Below are 22,696 nucleotides of genomic sequence, written 5' to 3' on the forward strand. Positions count from 1 at the left end.
TTAAGAAAAAGTGGTACTAATTCTTATTAAATCCTTAAATTTGATTAGTTAAATTGATTAGTGAAGCCAATCTGGTCTGGGGCTTTTCTTTAACCCTGATTCAGTCTCCTTCCTACTTACTGGTTTAGATTTTCCTTTTGTGGACAGGGGAGGTTGGGGAGGTTGGGGCAAGTTTTCAGTTTTAGCCCAAGCTGCCCTTGACCTCTTAGCATTCCTTCTGACCCAACTTCCCAAGTGCTAGAATTACATGTGTGAGCCACTAAATCCAACTTTTTTCCATTAATTAATTAATTTGTTTACTTTATATCCTGATTGCAGCCCCTCCTCTCCTCCTAGTCTCACCTTCCCACCCCTTTCCATCATACCTTGCTCTCCTTAGAGAAGGGGAGCATCCCCCTGACCCTCACACAAACACCCTGTACCAACCTGCCCTGGCACAGTGAGTCACATTAGGACCAAGGGCATCCTCTTTTACTGAGGCCAGAGAAGGCTGCAAGGAAAAAGGGATCCAGAGGCAGGCAGCAGAGTCTGAGTTACAACAGACCCCAAATCCAACTTTCTATTCCAGTTCTCTGTTTCTTTAAGGTTCAGTTTCAGTAAATTGATTTTTTTTTTTTTTTGTCTTTAAAATTTTGTTTAAATCTAAGTTGCACATTTTTGGCATGAGTGCCTATAATATTCTCTTTTATAATCTTTTTATTTTATTTTTCTAAAAGTTATTAGCAGTATCCTCTTTATCATTACTGGCTTTGAATCTTCCCTTTTTTTTCTTGTTCATTGTGTCTGAGTTTGTTGTTGTGTTATTGATCTTTCTAGGAGCCAGTGTTTGTTCAGTTGTCTCCTCTGTTCGTTTTCTGCTTGTTTTATTTATTTCTGCTCTAATCTGTATCATTCCTTTTCTTCTGCTACCTTTGGATTTACTTTGTTTTTCTAGCTCCTTTATGTGTAAAATTAGGTTGCTGATTTGAAGCTTTCTTTTTCTTCTTTCCTGTATTTTTAAACATTTCTTTTTATTTTCATTCTTATGAGTTTGTCACCTGTGTGTGCCTGGTACCCACAGAAGCTAGACACTAACATCAGATCCTCCAGAACTGTATAGATGGTTGAGAGCCACTATGTGGGTGCTGGGAATTGAACTCAGAGAAATCTGCCTGCCTCTGTCCTGAGTGCTAGAATTAGAAGCATGCTGTACTGCACCCAGATAGTGTTTGCTTTTAATATATGCATTTGCAGTAATGAATTCCCATTTACCACTGTTTGTTTTATCTCTTAAATTCTGGTGTATTGGATAAACCTTTTTTTTTTTTCTGTTTCTTTGTATGACTATTTTCCTTAAAAATTTTATCCTGGCTTATTATAATATGGTAAGTCTGGGGTCAGGTTTTTTTCCAGAGCTGGTTGCAGTTGGTTTGTTAGATTTTTTTTAATATTATTTTTAAGGATCATAGTAATCTATTTGATTGTGTGATCTTTTCCAGACTCTTTTGCAAAGATTTTCCTCATCATATATGCTCACTGAAGACTCTTTTTAGTATGTTCAACTACTGTTTTTACAGATTTAATTGGATGTTAGGAATTGAGAAAAGACAAAAGAACAAAATAACATGTTTTCTTTGCAAATTGACTCTGCCCTGAGACAGCCATTTATTTGCCCACTAGCCAGACATGTTTCAAGGCTAAAGAGCAGCAGGCAGTGGTGTCTGCAGTATTAGGTTTTTCTGGACATGGTTCTTGTCTGAGTAGGGAAGTTGCTTTCTGACGTCTTTCATAGACACTGCTGCTTGTGAACATTTTTAAAGAGCACCACTTTGTTTGCTGGGATTTATTCCTCTGTCCAGAATGAATCTCTTGTCCCAGGTATCCATTGGCTAATAGTGCAGTTGTAGCTTTTTCAACTAGTCCAATAATTTTTTACCTTCATTCAGTTATACAACACAGATTATTTAGTTCTTCGGGTATGTGCAGTTTTGTGGACATTGGTTCTGGTCTGCTTCTCTTGGTTTAACAAAGGGAGCTACAAACAAGATTGCAAGTATTTCCCACAAAACTCATCACCATGTGTAATGGAGGAGAAAGGACAGAGTTCTGTGGTTGGAAGGTGGCCTTTTCTTGATAGACTTTTTACTGGTTGCTGTAAACTTTGATTGCGTTTCCATAGGTTCTACAGAGTTGGTTCAGATAACTTCCTCCTCTTTCTGGTGTTTCTGTGCCAAAATGAAAGCTGAGAGTGTCCTTTTTATTTTCCTGGCATCACTATCTAAGTAGAAAGTCACGCTGTTTTAAATTTTCTACAGGTAAACCACAAGGGATCTGAGAAACCACTTGAGCAAACGTTTGCAAACATGGTGTCATCCTTGGGAAGTGGGATGATCAGGTATCTCATGGGTGTCTATTGTAGATCTTCCAAGGCACATGTGTACTCATGTCTATGAATATAAGAGTATACTGTTAAATTTTAACTTGCATTTAAAAGAATGTGTGTGTGTGCATGTGGAGTGCCCATGGAGGCAGATGTAAACAAGCCAATACGGATGCTGGTTACTGAACACGAGTCATTTGGAGGACCAGCAAGTGCTTGTGACGACTGAGCCATCGCTCTAGCCCTCAGCTTTTGCATATTTCTAGTACCAGATAAAAGCATAATTTTCCTTTTGGTTGGTTTGAAATTTTCTCTGATACAATTTATTTCACAGAGTAATTTTATGTTTGGTCCCTGGTTAAAATCTCACCAAGGCTTTGCAGAGCAATGGCATATTAGGTCATGAATATGAGTTTTTGTTTTTAAAAGATTTTTAAACTTTTATGTGTATGAGTATTTTGCCTATATGCATATCTGCATTACATGCATGCATGTATATCTGTATTACATGCATGCAGTGCCCACTGAAGCCAGGAGTACTGAATGCTCTGGAAGAAAAGTCAACAGAGGGTTGTGAACTGCCATGTGGGTGTTGGTAATCAAACCTGGGTTTTCTAGAAGAGCAGCCAGTGCTCTTAACTGTTGCATCATCTCTTCAGTCTTATGAATTTCAGTTTTTAATGTGAAACTGAGAACTTTTGATGTGGTCTTTACCAGTTCATCAGTTGGGTCAGTTTAGCTTGTGTGGTACCCTTATCTTGAAGCAGTATCTTCACCTGTTTGATAAGTCACAAGGCAGTGGTTTTAGATACCCTGTGATGGTCTGTTGAAACCAAGGCTACAGTTGATAATTCTAATCACAGCACTAAAATAACTTACTCTCAGTGCTACTTTTATTAAGGTTTTTTAGGATCCCTTTCTTGCTTCCTGCCATTAGCCCACATGTATTTTTGTGCTAATATTTGGGGGTTATGAGTCTCTCTTAAGAACTGTTGAGGTGGTGGAGTCTCTTACATGCTAGAATCTTATACTGTGGGTAGAGCAAGGGCACAGCAGTGGATGCTTTGTCTGCATTTCACTCTTCAGATGGGAGCACAGTCCTTCCAGGCCTCCTGCTCGAAGTGATCCCTGAGCAGGAGTATGAGGTGTATGCCTTACTTCATGTAGCCAGTCTCTACATTGACTGTCATGGCTTGGCTAATGATTTTCCCCCTTCTCAAGGGAGGTGACCAATGGTAGGACACCATCACATTTAGATATAACCTAGCTTTAGAGTTGTACTTCTTAAATATTAGGTAATTGTAAAGGTTGACAAAATTTTCTTTGCACCTACATATGTATGTATAGATGTTGGTAAAGGAAAGTGATATTTTGAGAGTTGGGGGTGGTTGAGTTGGGCAGTAGCTAACACCAGATGGATTGTCTTGCTTCCCCGCACTTCTTACAACTCCTAGTACACAACAGATAACCAGTCCTCTATGGACTGAGCTGAGTTTCAATACTTTGAGCATACTGACCTGGAAATGGTAAGAAAGAAATCACATTGTTTGCATGCAGGGATAGACAATAAATGTTATTCAGTAGATTGTATACCCTCTTGAAATATATACCTCAGTACTTCACAATTTGTCTGCTTCCCTCACATTTGCTGTGTTTCTCTACTATCATTTGCAGGTCTCTAGAATAACATAAAAATAAATTTTATTTTATAATTTATTAATATGTCCTCCACCATCGATTTGAGCATGGTGTGTGTGTGTGTGTGTGTGTGTGTGTGTGTGTGTGTGTGTGTGTGTTGTGGTGGTGGTGGTGGTGGTGGTGGTAAGCCCAATATGAAGAAGGTTCTATATTCCTAAGCATTATGCATGTTCTGATATAGAAAAATCACCTTATGGGGTGTTATTAATAGAAGAAAATTAAATGGTCTCATCAGTTTCTGAGTATGGGTTTGTTTTTGTTTTTGTTTTTTTTTGGTTAGATATGTTGCCTTTGACTTCCATAAGGAGTGTAAAAATATGAGATGGGATAGACTGAGTATTCTATTGGATCAAGTAGCAGAAATGCAGGATGAATTAAGGTAAGCCATATTACTTCTTTAGAGCAGTAAGGGAAAGAGAGAGTTGTATATAAGCCAGTCTTATTAATTATATGTAATTTAGTGGATTGTGAGGCTGTTTCACTGGGTTGTCAGTGCTTATATATATGCTGATATTTTAATTTTTTTGTATTAGAAGAGTGTTGTTGATTGAAGAATAACTCTAAATTCTTACAAATGAGCGAATGTTAGGACTATCCATAATATTTTCCAAATTTTTACATAATCGCAGTTGGTTTATTACTTACTATTTTGTTTTTAGTGGTCTGTCATTTTGTCACACCATTCTGTTAGGAGCCTTTGTGGTGACAGTTTTTGTGTCTTCTCTGCAGCCTGTTAGGTCACAGCACAGCTGTAAGTGGATGCTTCTCATTACAGAGTGTCTGGGTCCTTTCCATATCTCTGAAAGAGAGCTGCAAGGGGTTCAGTTTGGATGAATATGTGTTTATCTTTTCACTGTGTTAAAATTTTACCTAGGGGAAAAAACTCTTCCATGTAGGATTAGTGGAACAAAAGATTCAAACATCACTGTGGTGCTTTTTGAATGTTTACTGCATGTTTTAGTGTAATGGTTTATTGTTCCCTGTACATATATCAATCTTGCTTATTTTCAGGCTAAAACAATTTATATGCCGTTATATCATCTTGCTTTACCTCTGTGAGTTCTAGCCTGGCACTCCACATGTCCTTTTTGTACACAGTACACCAAATGTACTTTGAAATTTCAATGATCTCTCTGAGCATTTGTTTGGTTTTTAAAATATGTTAATATACATAGCCATCAACTGTAGTTTAATTTTTTTCCTGTGACATTGTCATGAGCACAGCTAGTGAAGGGTGATAGATAGACTTGTACTGTGGTTGGCTATTAGAGAAGAGACTGGCTGGGCTTGGCTTTCTTGATAGAGGGGATGGCTCCCTGGGTTCCTCAGTAATTGCTGTCATGCAAGAATAGGGCTGAGTGCAATGGTGCACACCTTTAATCCCAGCACTTGGAGGCAGACGTAGGATGATCTCCTATGATCTCTGGCTTTTTCTATATTGGGAGTTCCAGGACAGCCAGGGCAAACAGATACCTTGTTTGTTGTTTTTAAAAAACACAATCCCAAACATTCAGTTTACCAAATAAAGACTTCAGAGGCAGACTCTGTGGTGAAAGCCAGCTAGCTGAGAGAGACAGAGAAAGAAAGCACTTAGCTGATCTTTCTACTCAACTGACATGCCAGAAGGAAAAAGCTCATTCTTTTTCTCCACATGCTCTTAAAAGCCCTTCAAACTAAATGCCCTTCCTTTTTACTTTCTGTGCATCTCTCTATCCAACCTCATGGTATTTCCCTAAGCTCACTCCCTCTCAACTGGTTGCTTGCTCCATCTCTTGGCCTGTGATTGACTATATTAATCTTGTTTACTATAACCAAAAAACTCATGGATTAAAAGTCTGTAGTAGGGCTGAGCCACACCACAACTGGAGACAGGTTTTTCTAGTATACAATCTTGGGTTTCACAGTGTGATCAAATATTCTGTAACAGTTGTTTTAAAAAGTAAAACGCCACCAAAAAAAGCGTATCAGAGGGGGATTGACTCCAGGCCTCTGTCTCTGTTGCTCACTGTGCTCCTCAGACTGGCTGGAACATTTACTAGAGGGATTTGGGAGACCTGTCGAGATAGTATTTTTTCCAGTGGCTTTTTTGGTAGTAGATGGAATCTGTCTTCTCGGTTCCCACTGTGTCTCAGATCATTCCTAATTAGCCACATGATCTCGGGGCCTGATGGACACCCTTAAAGGGCTGTGAAGTACTAATAATAGTAGGCTTTTCTGTGCAGTAAGGTTATAAATTACCTGTATATATGCTAGTGACCTTGTGTGAGTTCACACTCACACGTGCATGAGTGCTCCCTAGCTGGAGCCAGCTTCACTTATATAGCAAAGACAAAAGTGGCTGTCTAGTACCTTTTTCAATGCCCTTCTTCCTAAGATGATGATTTCAGTTTAGATTTGATGAAACCATTGGATTTGGGGGAATAATTTTACTTTCTAGTTTTCAAACTGAGCCATACAGAAATTGCTAGTCTCTCACTCAGACCTTAGAGCAGCTTAAGAACCTGCTGTTTAAAGTTATAATCTGGGAAATGGGTCAGGGTGCTAAGGCTGGCGACACATTGTTGGTTGCCAAGGTCCATGCTCTTAACCAACTGCATGTTGTCAATTTTTTTTAAGTTCATAGTGTTATCTGAGGATCTTGTTAGAAAATAAAAACATCACAGGAGCTTGTCACCATGTTGGCTACCATATACATATTTGAGTGATCAGGGTAGAGGAAAATTGGATTTTAAAAAATGTAATTTTCCTATTTTCTCTGTTTGCATAGTCATCCATTTTAAAAGAGGGGAAAAACATTTTAAGTGCTTTTTCCAACCTTTGCTTCTGAAGGTTCTGACTCTGTTGATTGTTAGGGCTAAGAATTTTTATTTGTAACTCAGCTCTAATAGGGATTTCTATGTTGGAACATGGTGAAATATCATGTTAAAGGGATCTTAGGAAATATGGTTGGTTTTCATAGCAATGGTTTCCTTCACTGTTCTCTCAGCTCTGTGTGTGATGACTTCTTTAAAAGCTGTTTTGGAAAAGGGTTTATTACCTCAACTATTTATATTCCCATTTTGTGTAGAAAAAAATGCTTGACTGTGTACTCCATCTGACCTTGTGACTGATGGTTTTATGAAGGTCGTCCTGTGAAACCTGTGTACTAAGAGCAATGTCATTGATGTGTTTGTTTAGTGTACATTGGTATAGGAGTGCTCACACAAATGTGTTTAGTGCACTGTGGCATAGGAGTGCTCACACAAATGTGTTTCAGTTATTTCTTAGTAGACTCTGCCGGCAAGGTGGTGACAAACCAGGAAGGAGTTTTCCGAAGCAACTGCATGGATTGTCTAGACAGAACGAACGTGATACAGAGTTTATTAGCTCGACGCTCCCTTCAGGCTCAGCTGCAGGTGACTATGGCTTTATTGAAAAGAATGTAGTTTAAAAAGTAAAGAACCTTTACTTTTGAAAAGCAGCAGCAAAAAGCACTCACATTGCCTGCACCCTAACCTGACATTTTTATTTGTACCTTGCCATTGTTGGTGTACAAGTTATCCATAACTACCATCAGAACATATTTGTAGTTTTTACTGTACCATTTTCCTTTAGTATTTATGTAATCATAGGTTTAATAGTATATATTGAACTATAATTTATTAAGCCATTTGTATTACTGTATTTGGAGGCTTTAAGTAATACTATAGAGAATGTATCTAGTTATACTATTATTAACTTGAATACTTTCCTTTGGGTTTTAGTTGTCTTTCCAATCACTTTGACTAAGTAAGCTGACAAAATCAATTTAGGGAGCAGAGGTTTATTCTAGTTCACAGTTCCAGGTTGTAGTCCATCCCTGTAAAATATCTCATGAATGTATCCCTGGGGAGACATGAACAAAATGTGTATTCATTCCAGATAGGAATCCACAACAGAACAAAGTAAGGGTAACCACTGAAGTCCAACTTAGTGAATCTGCGTTTATTGCGGTTACAGGATCCTTACGGGAGCAGAAATCACTCAAACACAGTGGTAACTGAAAGCCCACCCTAACACCAGACGATGGGTCATGATACCGCAAACCTGGGGGCTGATACTACCTGATTTGCAGGCAGCTTGAAAGGCTAAGAGTCTCTTCCAGCCATCTTGTGGTTTTAAGGGTGTCTCAGCAGTCCTTGCCATTTATTTAAGTTGGGGAGGAACAGTCAGTTACACCTAGTGTTCTGGTCAGTTCCAGTGACATGCTTATATTTCCTTAGTCATAAGAAACTTCCTTGCAATATGGAATGCTTTACCTTGGAGGAAATTGTTATATGGCATGAGGGTATCAATGCATCAGGAACCTGAAGCAGCTAGTTATAGCCATTGTCAGGTGCAGAGAGAAGGAAGGAGCTTTAGCTTCTTAGTTTAAAGTTTCTTACATAATTGCTTTATTATTAAGACTGTGCTAAGGAGAAAAAGTAAATGCAAACAGTGTCTTTATATATATACATTCCTATTCATTTATATATACGTGTGTGTGTGTGTGTGTGTGTGTGTGTGTGTGTATACATGTGAATGGCGAGCCTAGATTTCTAAGTTACATTGGCATTTGTTGTGAGGAACAAAGTATGTTTCAAATGTCTAGATAAAAATTTGTAAGTATTTAAAAGACAAAAAAAAAAAACCCAGAATATAACAATTTTCTAATACTCATGAAATTTTGTTTTCTGCTTTAGAATGTATTTTTCTTGAGTCATAAAGTAACTGTGCCAAAGGAGTGATGAGCAGTCCCTGGTTTGTGCTGTCATATCAGTCTAGTGAAGATACTCCAGCCATCATTTTCAATTGAAAAGGGTTAGGAATGGTTTGGTCCCATGGCAGATTAAACAGCCTCCTGAATTAGTTCTGTAATTTAGTTCACATGGTAGACACAATTTGGCGGAATGTAATGAACGTCAGAGCATCTGTGGACAGAAGTCTTTGAGGCAGTCTCATCAGCTATCGTGGGAACTCTATTGGGGCAGTTTTTGCTCAGCCAAATGCTCCTGAGGGCATTGTGCCTCACACTGATCAAGACAGTGTTATCTGAGGTGGTTCAAAGGGCTGATGAAATAAAATTGAGGACATGGCTTCTCAATATGTGGTTGGTAGACCCCAAAGAGTCCATAGAGAAGGGGATTTAGGGACTCAGCAACCCTTGAAATTTTATTAAAGGGTGTGTGTGTGTGCACATCTTATAAGCTCATGTGTGGGTGCAGTTTGGGGGAGGATTGATATGTAGTACTCATCAGATTCTTAGAGGTCCTTGGGGTGGAAAGACTTCTGCGACCTGAATATGGAAGCCTGGGGTGTAAGAGCTGAGGAGGTTAGATGGAATGGAAGGGAAGGAGGGAGTTAAGACGTCAGTCTCATAGCAGCTTTTACTTTTCCTTCTCCCCGAGCACCATTATCCCTGTTGTTCTGGGGCTTCCCACAGTCTTTTGTGGTTGACAAGAGCTCTAGCAAGCTGAAGCACACCTGTGCTTTGCACTAACAGGGAAAGAACCCCCCATGATAGGATTTGGAGAATACAACCTTTCCTTCCTAAATCAGGTCTGCTAAACTCTCATAAATATGGATGTGATTCTTATTCTAGAGACTAGGAGTTTTGCATGTGGGACAAAAGCTTGAAGAACAAGATGAATTTGAGAAGATTTACAAAAATGGTAGGTACTATCTTAGGACCAAATTTGTTCAAATTTTGAAATTAATATCTTGTATTAAAATTTTAGTTGACACCTTAATCAGTATCAGCTGTTTTTGTTTGTTTTTCCCAAAGCCTGGGCCGATAATGCTAATGCTTGTGCCAAACAGTATGCAGGAACCGGTGCCTTGAAGACTGACTTTACAAGGTAAGCCACACTTTTTACTTGTGTTCCACATCAGTGGCCTGTAGTCCCAGTGCATTTTGGAGTTTTGTGGTTCTGTGGTCAGCTTTCAGGAAACAGTTTTATAAACAAAACACCTGGGCCTCACTAGAGCTGTCATGTCAGGATCGCTGAAAACAAAGCTTGGGCACTGGTGAGTTTCTAGCCTCCTTGGGGCAGTCTGATCACTTTGCACCTCAGTGGCCAGTCTGATTGCACAGGTTTGGGACACAGCCTATGAGCTGCACCTCTGCAAAGCTCCCATGTTCCTACCTGGTCCTGTCATTTGTTCTCAGTACCTTTGGGTCTTTACTGAAACACTGTAGAGATTCCTTGGGAGCAAATGTGGTTCCTAGTTCTGTGCTGTTTTATACCTCCCAATATGGGCTGTACTTTTCTTCATAGTTCTTGTTTTTGTATAGCTAAAACTATTTCACTTTCTTGTGTCTTTGGTGATATTTTAGAGAACAAATACAATTGACCTTCTTATCCATGGATTGTATCAATGAATTCAGCCAACCACTAGCCAAAGTATTCATAAAGTATTTGTGTCTGTACTGAGCATGTGCAAATTTTTTCCTGTATCATTGTTTCCTCCGTAATACAGGACTGTATCTATTTGCTTCATACTTGCATTGCATCAGACATCATAAGTAACAGAAATGATAAGAAGGCGTGAATAGGGTGTGTTGAAAACATTATGCCTTTGTATATGAGGGACTTGAACATCTATAGTGTGTAATAGGGTTCTTTATAGATACAAAGAGACAACTATATATATTTCTTGCTAGTGACTTGTACATGTCTATATTTTCCGGGATAATTTTTAATATCTTTGCTGCTCATGTATTTCTATAAGTCATGGGTCATAAAACTGATAATTTAGTATGCTTATATATAATTTAAAACTGGATCTTTTTTTAACCAGAACTGGAAAAAGAACTCAGTTGGGACTTTTAATGGATGGCTTCAACTCATTATTACGGTATTACAAGAACAACTTTTCTGATGGATTTAGACAAGTACGTTTATATTTAATGGGTTCTGTTTGTTTATTTGTCATTGAATAGTTATCTCTTTTCATTATTGCTCAATGAAGTCAAATTAAGTTTGGAAAGTTCACAATTTTGTTCTTTATTTTCTAGGATTCCATAGACTTATTTCTCGGAAACTATTCAGTGGATGAACTAGAATCTCACAGTCCTTTAAGTGTTCCAAGGGACTGGAAATTCCTGGCGGTAAGAAACTTTCTGTGATTTTTAGGATTGGAAGTATTATATCTGCAGGTATATAAAAAAAAAAAACACCTCTGTTGAAAATATTGCATGCTGTTATAAGTGTAATATATACTTATTTTTCTCTCCTGAAGAAAAGACTAGAGTATAGGAAAAATAACTTTGAGTATCTGCTTTCTTTCATAACTCTACCATACATTCTTTTTGTGAACGAACACAGTTCTTTTCTCAGGAGAACTTCAGTCCTCTTGTGATTAGGGAATTGCTAGATAAATTTGTAAATGAAAGGCAAAGTGTGTCTGGGAAACTTTGCTTCTCTTTGCTCCTTTATTCACAAGACTCTGCAGCTTCTCTAGGGCAAAGTGTCTGGATGGCAGAGAGGTCTGTTGTTCTGTATAGTATTTGGCCAGGTTTGGAGCAGACGTGTCCTTTCTTCTTTAGATCTCATACCTTTATCAGTATGAAGACTTTTGTCACTGATTGAAGCCATAAATAGTGGTGTTTGGTTTAAAACAGACCTCCCTTCCCCCACAAAAAACATTGTGTGTATGAGCCTGCAAAAGAAGTTTTGAGCTTTTCTAGGCTAAGTGGACCTGTGGTTTTATAACCACTGATTATTCCTCACAGTGGTGTCTTTCAATTATATTTTTCAGTTGCCTATCATCATGGTTGTTGCCTTTTCAATGTGCATTATCTGTTTGCTTATGGCTGGTAAGTGGACTCTTTTGTTTCTTTTCTTTTTTTTTTTTTGATTTGGGGGTCTTGTTTATCTCTGTCTGGCTTGGAATTCTCTCTGTAGATCAAGCTGGCCTTAAACTAAAAAAAAAAAAAAAAACCTCAGCATCCTGAGTGTTGGAGATAATACATTTGAGTCTTGAGTATACTCTGCACTAGATGTTTACCTATTAAGTTTAGTAAGTAGTTTGATAATCAGATTTTATTTTGTATGTGTGTGTGTAGTGCTAGACATCACTGTGCACTAAGGCGCATCTTTGATTTCTACTAGTTCTCCATTCTTGTCATTGTCATTAGTGGTAGTGGTGATTCTTTGTTTAGAATTTCATTTTCTTTCTTTTTTATTTTAAATTAACACACAGGCTATTTGGTATCGTGGCACTTTCAAATGAAGTGCATTAGTGGTTCTTCTTCTCCCTTATCTTCCCCAGTACCTTCAATTACTGTTGTCACTTGAGGGGTGCACATGCAGATAGGGGTCAGATGACAACTTTGTGGGATTAGTTCTCCCGATTTTTACATACAGGGGTCAAACTCAGGTTACTAGGCTTGCAAAACAAGTACCTTTAGCTACTAAGCCATCTGACTGGCCCTGTTTTTTAGCCTAAGGTTTTTATAATTTTTTTTTCTTGTTACCAAAATAATATATAATAATTGTAGAGAACATACTTAGGCAAGATGAAAATTGTCATTCTGCCTGCTAGAAATAAGTTCACCCTTCATAATGTTGCAAATTTGGGGATAATTTTGAGTAAAAATAATACTGAATGCTGTGGGTAGTGTCCTATCAGATAATGCATGCGGATAGGGGTGGCTAAGGTTTTCAAGAGGGAACATAGATGCATCATAACCTCTGATGTGGTATGGCTTCCTTCCCTTGAATGACCTTATTGGCCATTTGACTCTGCATTTGCTTCTTCACACTTGAGGCCAGCAGATAGAGGAGAGAAGTGAGCCAAGGCTTAGCTCTTCAAAGAGAAAAACAAATAGGTCTTTGCTTCATGGGTGCTGCATAGTTGTGTTAAAAACTGTTGCAATTTTTATGATTTATATAGTTGAGTTTAAAAATGTACATTCTGTAAAGTGTGTTTTGTATAGGTATTTAATAATAGTGCATCAATTATAGAACTGTGATTAAACTGTTAGGTTCTTGTGCTAGTAAAGCATTTAATCTCAATGATAATTATCATTTGTGTGGTTGTTTGAAAGAGTAGTCCAGTTCTCACAACATGACGTCTGTAAATACATCAGTATTGCTGGGAACTTGTCACGGAGGCAACATATTCTTAGGGTCCACTGCTGATAGTTTATCAAGCCTTGCAGAATTGAGACCCCCTGGTTTAAAACTTTAGATGTTGTATTTTTCTTGTGAACATGCAGATAAACTTGAGTGTGAAATTGTGCTATGCAACTGACCAGTAGATCTGGTATCAACGATTGATGCATCATCTCTGCTTTTAATGTCAACAGGTGATACTTGGACAGAGACACTGGCATATGTCCTCTTCTGGGGAGTTGCAAGCATTGGAACATTTTTTATTATTCTTTACAATGGTAAAGATTTTGTTGATGCTCCCAGACTGGTCCAGAAAGAAAAGATAGACTGAATTTGTGTGTGTGGAAAGCGGCTCGGCTTGGAAGACTCCATGATGCAGAACTGGAGTCTTTACTGACCTGCTTTCCACGTGAGCCCAAGGTCTTCTTAAAGCCTTTATCCAAAGTACCTCTTATGGTTTGGGCTGGGTGATGTCTTAGAATTGATCTGATATTACTGCTTTGATGATCTCATTACTGTTGGGATGGTTATATTTATAATTTGAAGCTATAGTATAATTAAAATGTAGCTTAAATTCAGCAAGAAATCTATTCACTGTCAAGTCAGAAGTTCACAGATAAGTAATATATTTTAAAAATTTTAACTTCTTTCATTATTTAAAACAAAATTATTTTTCTAGCTCTGTTTCATTATTGCCATTGTAAAGCAATGTTGGCACTGTTGGCAAGCATATTTTCCATGTATCTTTGGGCTTTTCTTAAGACTTTAATAATGCTAATTCTGCTATGCTTATAGAATGTCTCTTAAAGGTCAAGTAGTTTGCTAAGTTGTAATTTCACAGAAAGGAAGAGGAGAATGGGATCTAGAGTCATTTGAAATTTTTAGTAGCTGCCTCATGGCTTCAGCCAGATTGAGCTGCTGTGGTGCCCTAGCAGCTTAAATGTCATGAAAAGTTCAGATATATTTATCTTTTTAAAAAGATATAAATGAAATCAAAGAATGTAAAGTCTGTCTCTTATGCTAAAGTTCTAAAGTCGCCTCCTTTTAAGAACTGCTCCATTGTGGAAAATACACTAGATTGTCCAGTTGCTGCTTCTCATCTCTTTTAGGATTTTTTAATTGTCATTATTGGTTACTCATTGAGACATGCAGACCTCAGAAGGTCTCGTGTTGGATTTGATTCACACTTGGGGTAGCAATTGCTTTTCCATGCATGGCACTCTGGCTTTATCACCCTGTCAAGGTTTATGTTGGCTGTCAATAAGTGTCTGAAATTTAGTGCTTCCAGGCAGCCATAGTTCTCCAAATCAAGGACCAACAGACAGAAAACTACGCTTGAAGCTGTGCATAGTTGTGAGACAGGTTATATATTAAAATTGTAATTATGAGGTTTAGATATTAGATCAGTATATAAATATCATTGCACTATCTTAGAACAAGTCAGTTAAACACTGCTATGGTACATCAGTGTTTTGCTTTAAAATATGTAGAGTTTTTTTCTAATAGTACTTTATGTTATCCTTAAATATTTCTAAAAGCGCCTTTAACATTACCTTTTTCAACATTATCTTTTATAAACAAGAGTATTTGCTTTTAGAAACTCTGGGAAAATCTTGTAGCTTAAAATCAGTCATTAAAACTCACAATAGGGTAAGTAAATAGAGCCACCTGTTCTGACATGTAAATACACATAGTTTGTTCCAATGATGGAGCATTGAAGCCCAGCCATGTCTACTGTAATATATCATTCAAAAGTTACTGGGCATTTTACAGGAAGCATTTCAAGTCGACATCTGTAGCAAACACCAAATCTGAACCATTAGTGTGGCTGCTTTGACAGGACTAGTGTCGGAGGGTTAGGCTGCAAGTGATCAGTGTTTGAGAGTCCTGCAGTGATCGTTTAACTCCTGTACTGTACATCCGTATGCAAAAATAAAATGCCATATTCTTTTCTAACCACTGCTAGTATTGTTTCTCTGTTTTTATCATGGGTATTTTTTAAATCTTAATGTTTGATCATTCTAGAAATATTAGTAACTATAAAAGTAAACAAGATCTAAACTGTTTTCCAGTAATCACCTTAGACAGTTTTTATAGCTGTGTTTTTATGGGTAAGGCTAGAACAACATTTAGTGATATTTAATATCCATAAAAGTATCTGTACTTTCAAATTATAATTTGTTCCAAAGTGATGTATGTTGAGGGTGATAAGGAAGTACGGGTGGATACGTGATAGATTGCAGCCGATGAGTAGGAAAACTGTGTGGAGTGGGAAGTATCTCAGGCTGAGGATGTAGCACTGTTGTCAGAACACTTACCTAGTGTGCACAGAGCCCTAGGCATCACCCCCACACCTGTAATCTCAGCCGGAGGAAAATCAACTGAAGGTCATCCTCAGCTCCATAGTGAGTTTGAAGCCAGCTGATGCTACACGAGATTGTCTCAACTGTTTTCATAGAAAACATGGAATGGTGTCCGTGAGCCTGAGTGACACACTGAGTAAACAGCTTGTGGCAGGAAGCCCTTGCCTATGTTCGAAGTGGGATGAAATTCCTTGATCATAGTATTCAAGTTTCATGCACAGGATGTACATATGTTTATATACCTACATATGTGTGCATGTGCTTTGTGCATAAGTACAGTGTTTTCATATTTATTTGTATGTGTGTGTGCTTTAAAGATTAATTTCCTTATTTCATTTCTCTGGGTTCCTAGTGGAGGAGCTTCAGCAAAATGTGGTAGGTAATTTGAATGCATTGTTTGTTCACTGTGAGAGTAGACCAACTCTGAGTGGCCTCACCCTGTTAGTTAACCTCCCTCTCACTGTAACAAGTTGGTTCCACAGGGAGCAGCTTGAGGCTGCCTGTGTTTGCTTGTACTGTCTGTTTCTCTGATTCAGAGCATTCTACAGGCACAGTTTAGATTCTACTGGAAGCAGGCAGAATCCCTTTACAAGATGACTGTCACTAATGGCAAGGTTCAGTTCCTCCCAACTTGTTGGGTTGACCGTCCATGCTGACTCCGGGCTGAAAGCCATCCATTCTCTTCAGACAATAATTTTGTCACAGCCAGCAATGTTGAGTCTGCATCACTTTGTATCCTTTGTACTAGAAGTCAGTGGCTATAGCTCATTTAAGGGGAAAGGATATGTAAAAGCATCAGTACCAGGAGGTAGGGACCTTTTGGGAGGTATAGGAAATATATCTCTTGTGGCCAGTAGAGAGAGAGCACCAGGGAGGATATGGAACTTCACCAGGACAAAGGTGAGCTGATTTGATACTTTGCGGCAGGTAAGCTCAGAAGGGAAGGAGGGTGACTGGACAAAGGTTTGGTTTGCCATGTGTTGCTGACCTTGATTTTCCATGGTGAGATTAGCTCCCTCCCAAGAGTTTTGTGTGTTGCCTGCATGTATGTGTGTGCTCTACATGTATGCCTGGTACCTACAGAGACCAAAAGAGTGTTTCACAGTGCAGCCCAGATTGTTTCCAGACCTCTAAGTGCTGGGATTATATGCCTTCCTAGTATGCCTGGCTGTTTTCACTCACCTTTTTGTTGTTTTTTGATTTTATAAATTTTTGCTGATGTCCCTTTATTCATACCATGTCTCTTAAATCATTGTGCATGCTGGGACACTGTCACAGCACACTTTTTGTTGGTGCAGTATTGAAATAGCATCTCGTTCTGGCATTTCTCTGAACATCTCACCATAGTTTTGGTTTTAATTGGAGGCTTTGTTTGGAGCCTGTTGTGGTCTTTTGCTTATTTCCTTATGCATTTGTTGAAGTTTTGTTTTGGAAGAGAGTGATTTGTTACTGGTTTGTAGCTGGTCCTCCTGTTCAGATAAAGTGAGTGATCTTATTGCTTTCCTAGCAGCTTCTGTGCTCAGTTCCAAGGACAGATTTTGACAGTCGTCACTTTCAGGTCTCATTCTATCCACAGTCAAAGATTTATTTCTCCTCAGCGCTGGCTGTAGCTCTGTTCCCTAGTTATACTTTGGCTGTCACAATGAAGCTAACTTCTCTTCAGACATTCTCAGGTGTCCTGACAGAAAGAAGCAAAGCCTTTGCTCAGAAATGACAGCCTCTTGTTCAAAGCGGGTAACATGACCAAACTAGAAGTTACTGAAGCCAGGAGGGAGGTCTCCTACCAATGGGGAAGTCTGGGATGTCTTCAAGCTTAGCTGCTTACAGAGACTGTTGACATTCAAACCAGCAGGGGAGGGAGTCAAGTTTCCCTGCTTGTGGGTGTTTAGAGCCTTTTCTGTCCCTGTGTGTTGTCTTTGCTCTGGCTCTTCTTAGCATAGTGCATATGTGAGGTTCAAGATGTGGCTGAGTCTTCTTACACATTATTTTTTAAAATCAGGAATTTGTGACAACTGTCAGAAAAACTGGTTAAAAGTGTTCTCTGAACTGTAGGACTTTGAAAGGTTTGAAAAGTGACTTGGTGCATCAAGGTTTTCTGAGTCAAGGCAGTCTCTATTCACCAAGCATCATGTGATTTTCCTGTAGTGCTCACTTTGGACAATTCAAGCACTGGAGAGGTGAAGTAAGAGGATTGTGTGTTTGAACCCAGGCTGGCATTGGCTGTTCTCTCCCTATGTACCCACCTTCTGCAAAGGAATGGTTCAAACAAAAGGATAATTACTGTTCTAAAAGGTATATATGCCTGGCCTGGTGGCACATGACACATTATGCTAGTATGAGGTGGCTAGAAGATCACAGATTTTAGCCTAGCCTCCAAATGCATATGTCCAGACCAACCTAGGGTGTGTGTGTGTGTATGTGTACACATACACACACGCAATGTTAGAGGTAAATTTGTAATCTAGCATATGGCTGCAGTGGTATTATATAAGTGAGAGCTAGAGATCAAATTATATCTATTATGAGCTGAATACATAAATTCTAGCAACAACAAAGGTATACATTATGGAAGAGAAAGTAAATGCTGCTAGGAGGTTGTGGCACACACCTTTATTTTCCCAGCACTCGGGACACAGGTAGATAACTGATCTACAGAGTGAGTTCCAGGGCTACACAGAAACCTTGTCTTGAAAACAAAAACGAGTAAAAAGCCTAAGTATTTATGGTCAGAGAATTTTCTTTGCAGATGTCAGGAAGCAGAAAATACTTGTGGCTGTAAAAAGCAGCTGTAGAACGTCCACTGCTGAATGTGTAGGGAGCAGCTTTGAAACTGAGCGACTGACAGATGCTCTGTGGGACTTCCACCAGTCAGGCCATGGGAATCTCTTCTCTGCTCTTGAAGTGGCCTGTGACAAAAGTCCCCAGGGCTACCAGAGGGATGCACATGGTAGAGGAGGCTACCAGAAGCCCAATGACAGCGAGTGCATATGTAGGGTAATCCTTAATCACCACATGGCCCTGCAAATAAAAGGGAGAAACCTTCACTAGTCTAAGACGACTCCAGCCTCTTTCCAAAACAGGAAGAGACATGGTGAGTTAGTATTTAGGTTTGAATATGAAATGCTTCCCTCCAGACTGGTGCTTTGTTCTTTAGCTGGCAGCTTCTACTTTGGAAGGTTCTGGAAACTTTAGGAAGTAGGATCTATCTGGGGAAGCAGGTAAATGGGGGCTGGTCTTTGGAGGCTTCACATTCTTGCTGGCATGATACTCCACCCAAGCCATCTGACCCCTCTGAAGTGATGACCCACATTTTATGTCAGGATTCTGGTCAGTGTGATAATGAATAACATGGGCCTGCAAGTCGCGCACACCCTACCCTCTGCACTTGATTTTACAGCAACCAAGCACAGAAATCTCACCGTTTCTCTTTACCCATTAGAGAACACTAACTCCACATGCAAAGCTCTTAGGCAGGAAGAACCAGTACTAACACAGGGGTGTCCTCACCCTATACAGGAAGTTACCCTGGGAAACTGGAGATAACTTATGTCTCCACACATCGTGGTTAAACTCAGAGCCCACCTCTGCTGTACTAGATTGAGCATCTGCAATATCTTGCTGAAGCTCCCATGCTATTTGTCACCTGTAACCTCCCCACGGCACAGCAGTGGCTCCTTGTGTCAGGAACTGAAGGGCTGTGTTCTCAAGTGACACTGTTGGCTCTGCCCTGTTCCTCAGTCCTGTAGGTGCATCACATACCTGAGTAGCATCCCAGGCTTGGTACTGCAGTGTTCCCGTGAGGATGTAGTCACTCAGGTAGAAGATAAAGAGGCCGACGATGAGCAATGGACTCACAAACGCCCACATGATCTTCCAGTACCAGCTGAGGGTGCGGCCAGTCATGGTCTGCAGGTCACTTTCAAATCTGTTTGGACCACAGCGAGAGAGTTTGGAGGGAGGGACTCCAGTTTCCATACCCTCTGCACTTAGGAACATGCTATCCTGGTTACCGATGATATTTAGTGTGAATTTGTTTTGATCCTTTTTGAGGAAAAGGGGGAAAGGCTCAGGCTGCCTGAGGGAAGAACGACTAAGAAAGAGGGGGTCATCTCCCCAGTATGTTGGCCTTCAGAGGAAGGCTCCTGCATCTGAGGGAAATTGCTAGCAAAGATGGGGCCAGGGTGTATGGCAAAGGAGCATGCTAGTTCTCTCAGTCCAAATAGCTAGGGTGACATACATTGCCTCTCTGCCCAACCACCCAGTCTATCCAATCGTGATGGCTCCAAGTATTCTCTACAGTTCCTTGAGATGGTTTTGGAAGAGTCTGGCATTGGCATTGTAAGAACTGGTAGTGTGGAACAGTAGAGAGGAGGTTCTGAAGGGGCGCTTTCTTCCCCTCACAGGATGACAAAAAGAACAAGGTTCTAGACTACTGATTCCCAGCATGTGGTCCCTGGAACACCAAGGAAAATGCTAGCAATATCAATTATTACGTGTTCTTCCAGACTTTAGCCAGATACCTAATGAAGGAGGTCCTGCAATCCTCATTTCACTGGCCACCATTTTGAAAGCTTTACATGACAGTTTTGGCCCCAGATGCATATTCCATCACTTGGAAGACTGAAAACATCCCAGTGTTAGACAAGGCTCTTAGAAATCCTAATTCTGGTGGGTGATCAGAGTATCTAAGCCTGGAGGCTGAGTTCCTGAGCACAAAGCATGCCATGATAAAAAGTGGAAAACAGCAAATGAAAAGTGGCTGTTGGATGCAGGCAAACTGAGGAAGCAAGAGATGAATAAGATCTGAGGGCAAAGGGGCAGCTAGAAGGTTCATGTCTATTGCAGAAGGATAGTTTTCTTATGAGTGTGGCCCTGCAGCTAGCTACCCCATATCTGGGTCTTCTTACCTCTTCAGCCCATACACATAGCACACAGCTATGGTCTCCACCAGCACAATGAGCAGCAGAGACAGTGTGGCTGCATAGTCATTGAATATGTCAAACCAGTAGTTCCCAGCCTCCATGGTGAACACCATACCAACAGCACAGTTGATGAGGCACACCAGACCTGGAAGACAAGATCACTGCTCATCTCTGTGAGTTTCCCTACTCTCATCCCACAGGTCCCTAGGTGTACTTTAAAGGGTAGGTTCACCCACATGAGGTATAGGACCTGCTCTGCAGGGATGTCAACTCATGGAAAAAGGGATGGGGGCAGTGTATACAACTGGGCTGCAGAGACCCAGTCTTAGGAAGGATGCCAGGTGGCAGGAGGTTCTGAGTCAAGAGGGTGTAGCTTTTAGTGAGTGGTCAGAACATGAAGATTGGATGGAGCCTTGTTTTACCCATCTTGGAGATGAAGTTACAGAATCATCAGAGGCAGAGGGGTCAGGCCACAGAGTCCTCTTGATCGTGGTTGGGTATCATGATAGGGAGGTTAATGGGTAGCCATCATGGGAAAGGCTAGTTCCTTTACTCAAAACCTCACAGTCAAAATGCATGAAGAAGTGATATGTACTCTTACAATGATGTATCAGACAGGATCAGGGGTTAACAATTGAACAGTGCAGTTCATGAACAGGTTTTGAGTGTCGACACCAGGTCTACAGTATCTTTTTTAATGGTTTTCAAGAGCAGAGGCAAACAAGCATTTAGGCGTCAGAACAGGGTGGTCTGACTGGGGGCTTATTGCCTTGAGAGTATGTGGAAGGAGCTCCTCCTGGTCTGGGAACAGGTCATACACTCACCTTAGGAAATGGGCAGTTGATGACTGTTATCCTTCCATTAAAACAAGAACAGATACAGGCTCTCAAAGCCTGGAGACCTGAGTGCAAGCTGGAGTTAGCCTTTTCCCAAAGGTGGGCTGACTGACCACTTCACTTCCCTGAGCTGTGGTGAGTTCCTATTTTATCTCCCAGGGCTGAGTAGGACACAGTCCAGGAACACAGATTCCTAGAGCCTACTTCTGGAGCTGACTTAGAAGCACAAGGCTCTTGAGGAAACCCCTCTACTGATTGTCTTGCATTTCCTGCCCACCCATGCCCTGCCTCCTCAGCATTGTGTCCTGACCTGAAATGGCCTCCTTGGGCAGGTAGCTGGAGATGACCTTGCTGTCAGTCAGAGGCGTGAGGATGGCTGTTCCTGTCCCTACCATGCTTCCCATACCCAGTGTCAGCAGCATGAAGAAGTAGAGCACTGACCAGAGCTGGGACACTTCCATGTTTTTAATGGCCTCTGTGTAGACGATGAAGGCCAGGCCTGTGCCCTGGACAGCCTGCGAGTGGCAAAATAATAGCAGTTATTACCTTATAGTCTTCTTAACAAATGTGTTCAGCGTCAGGACCTGGGCTGAAGTAAAGGAAACGGGTTCATTGTGTGGCCAGCTACAAGGTGCCAAGGATCAACTAATCCTGGAAGCAAACTTTGACCAGAAACCAGTCTGGCATACCAATTGTGTTAAGAGGATGAATACAACTTTAAAGTAATAAAATCTATTAATGGTTGGTAAATGTGTCATTTTTAGTGTTCTTGTTACAGAGTTTTTGAGAGAGGGGGAGTACATTTTACACCCAGTTAGGATTTACCCGGTCAAATTAGTGATTCTGAGTGTTCTTGAGGACGTTGGAGAGGGCAGCTTACCTGCTGCCTCTGACACAGGTCCCTGCCCCCTTTTATCTGAACACCTCAGTTATCTCCTAATCATCTTAGTTCCAGAATTTGCTGTCTTAACCCTTAATCTTTACTTTAACCCCACCCTCTGTTCTCACTTCAACATATATGGCAAGTATGAGCCCCCTTCCCTTACTGCCTTCAAAGAGCTATCTCCTACATCATATGAACCAGTCTTTCTAAAAAGGGTCATTGGTAAAATAGTCCTCTAGCATAGTCTTTAAATTTCCTTTCTATAGGCATTATTACAAAAGCTATTTCTAGTGTGTTTAAAGAAATGAAAATTAGTCATAAATAGAAATGAACATCATTGAAGGAAAAAATATTGTTATACATTCCAGTGTCAAATTGCTGAAATTTAATTGAGAGTTAACTACAGATTTAATGCTGTTGAGGAGAGAAATAGTGAATTGGGAAATGCATATATCCCATTGCATTTAAGACAAATTAAGGAAAATAAACCAATGACACCACAAATAGAATACAACTAAA

General features: G+C 40.1%; 2 protein-coding genes across 2 annotated transcripts in view; one reads left to right on the forward strand and one right to left on the reverse strand.

Annotated features, from left to right (window-relative positions):
- Window positions 1-15,129, forward strand: part of SACM1L (SAC1 like phosphatidylinositide phosphatase) — a 51,693-nt gene extending 36,564 nt beyond the window's left edge. Inside the window, exons 12-20 of the mRNA XM_080933918.1 lie at window positions 2,295-2,374; window positions 4,338-4,436; window positions 7,314-7,452; window positions 9,657-9,726; window positions 9,840-9,912; window positions 10,856-10,949; window positions 11,073-11,165; window positions 11,816-11,873; window positions 13,368-15,129. Coding sequence (XP_080790044.1) covers window positions 2,295-2,374; window positions 4,338-4,436; window positions 7,314-7,452; window positions 9,657-9,726; window positions 9,840-9,912; window positions 10,856-10,949; window positions 11,073-11,165; window positions 11,816-11,873; window positions 13,368-13,504 — 843 coding nt within the window. The 3' untranslated portion in view covers window positions 13,505-15,129. The remainder of the gene's footprint in view (window positions 1-2,294; window positions 2,375-4,337; window positions 4,437-7,313; window positions 7,453-9,656; window positions 9,727-9,839; window positions 9,913-10,855; window positions 10,950-11,072; window positions 11,166-11,815; window positions 11,874-13,367) is intronic.
- Window positions 15,130-18,404: 3,275 nt separating this feature from the next.
- Window positions 18,405-22,696, reverse strand: part of SLC6A20 (solute carrier family 6 member 20) — a gene marked incomplete at both ends in the record, with an annotated part of 33,147 nt that continues 28,855 nt past the window's right edge. The window contains 4 exons of the mRNA XM_080934705.1: window positions 18,405-18,554; window positions 19,296-19,461; window positions 20,444-20,603; window positions 21,605-21,809. Coding sequence (XP_080790831.1) covers window positions 18,405-18,554; window positions 19,296-19,461; window positions 20,444-20,603; window positions 21,605-21,809 — 681 coding nt within the window. The remainder of the gene's footprint in view (window positions 18,555-19,295; window positions 19,462-20,443; window positions 20,604-21,604; window positions 21,810-22,696) is intronic.

The sequence above is a fragment of the Micromys minutus genome (assembly GCF_963924665.1).
Source record: "Micromys minutus genome assembly, chromosome: 21".
NCBI classification, from domain to species: domain Eukaryota; kingdom Metazoa; phylum Chordata; class Mammalia; order Rodentia; family Muridae; genus Micromys; species Micromys minutus.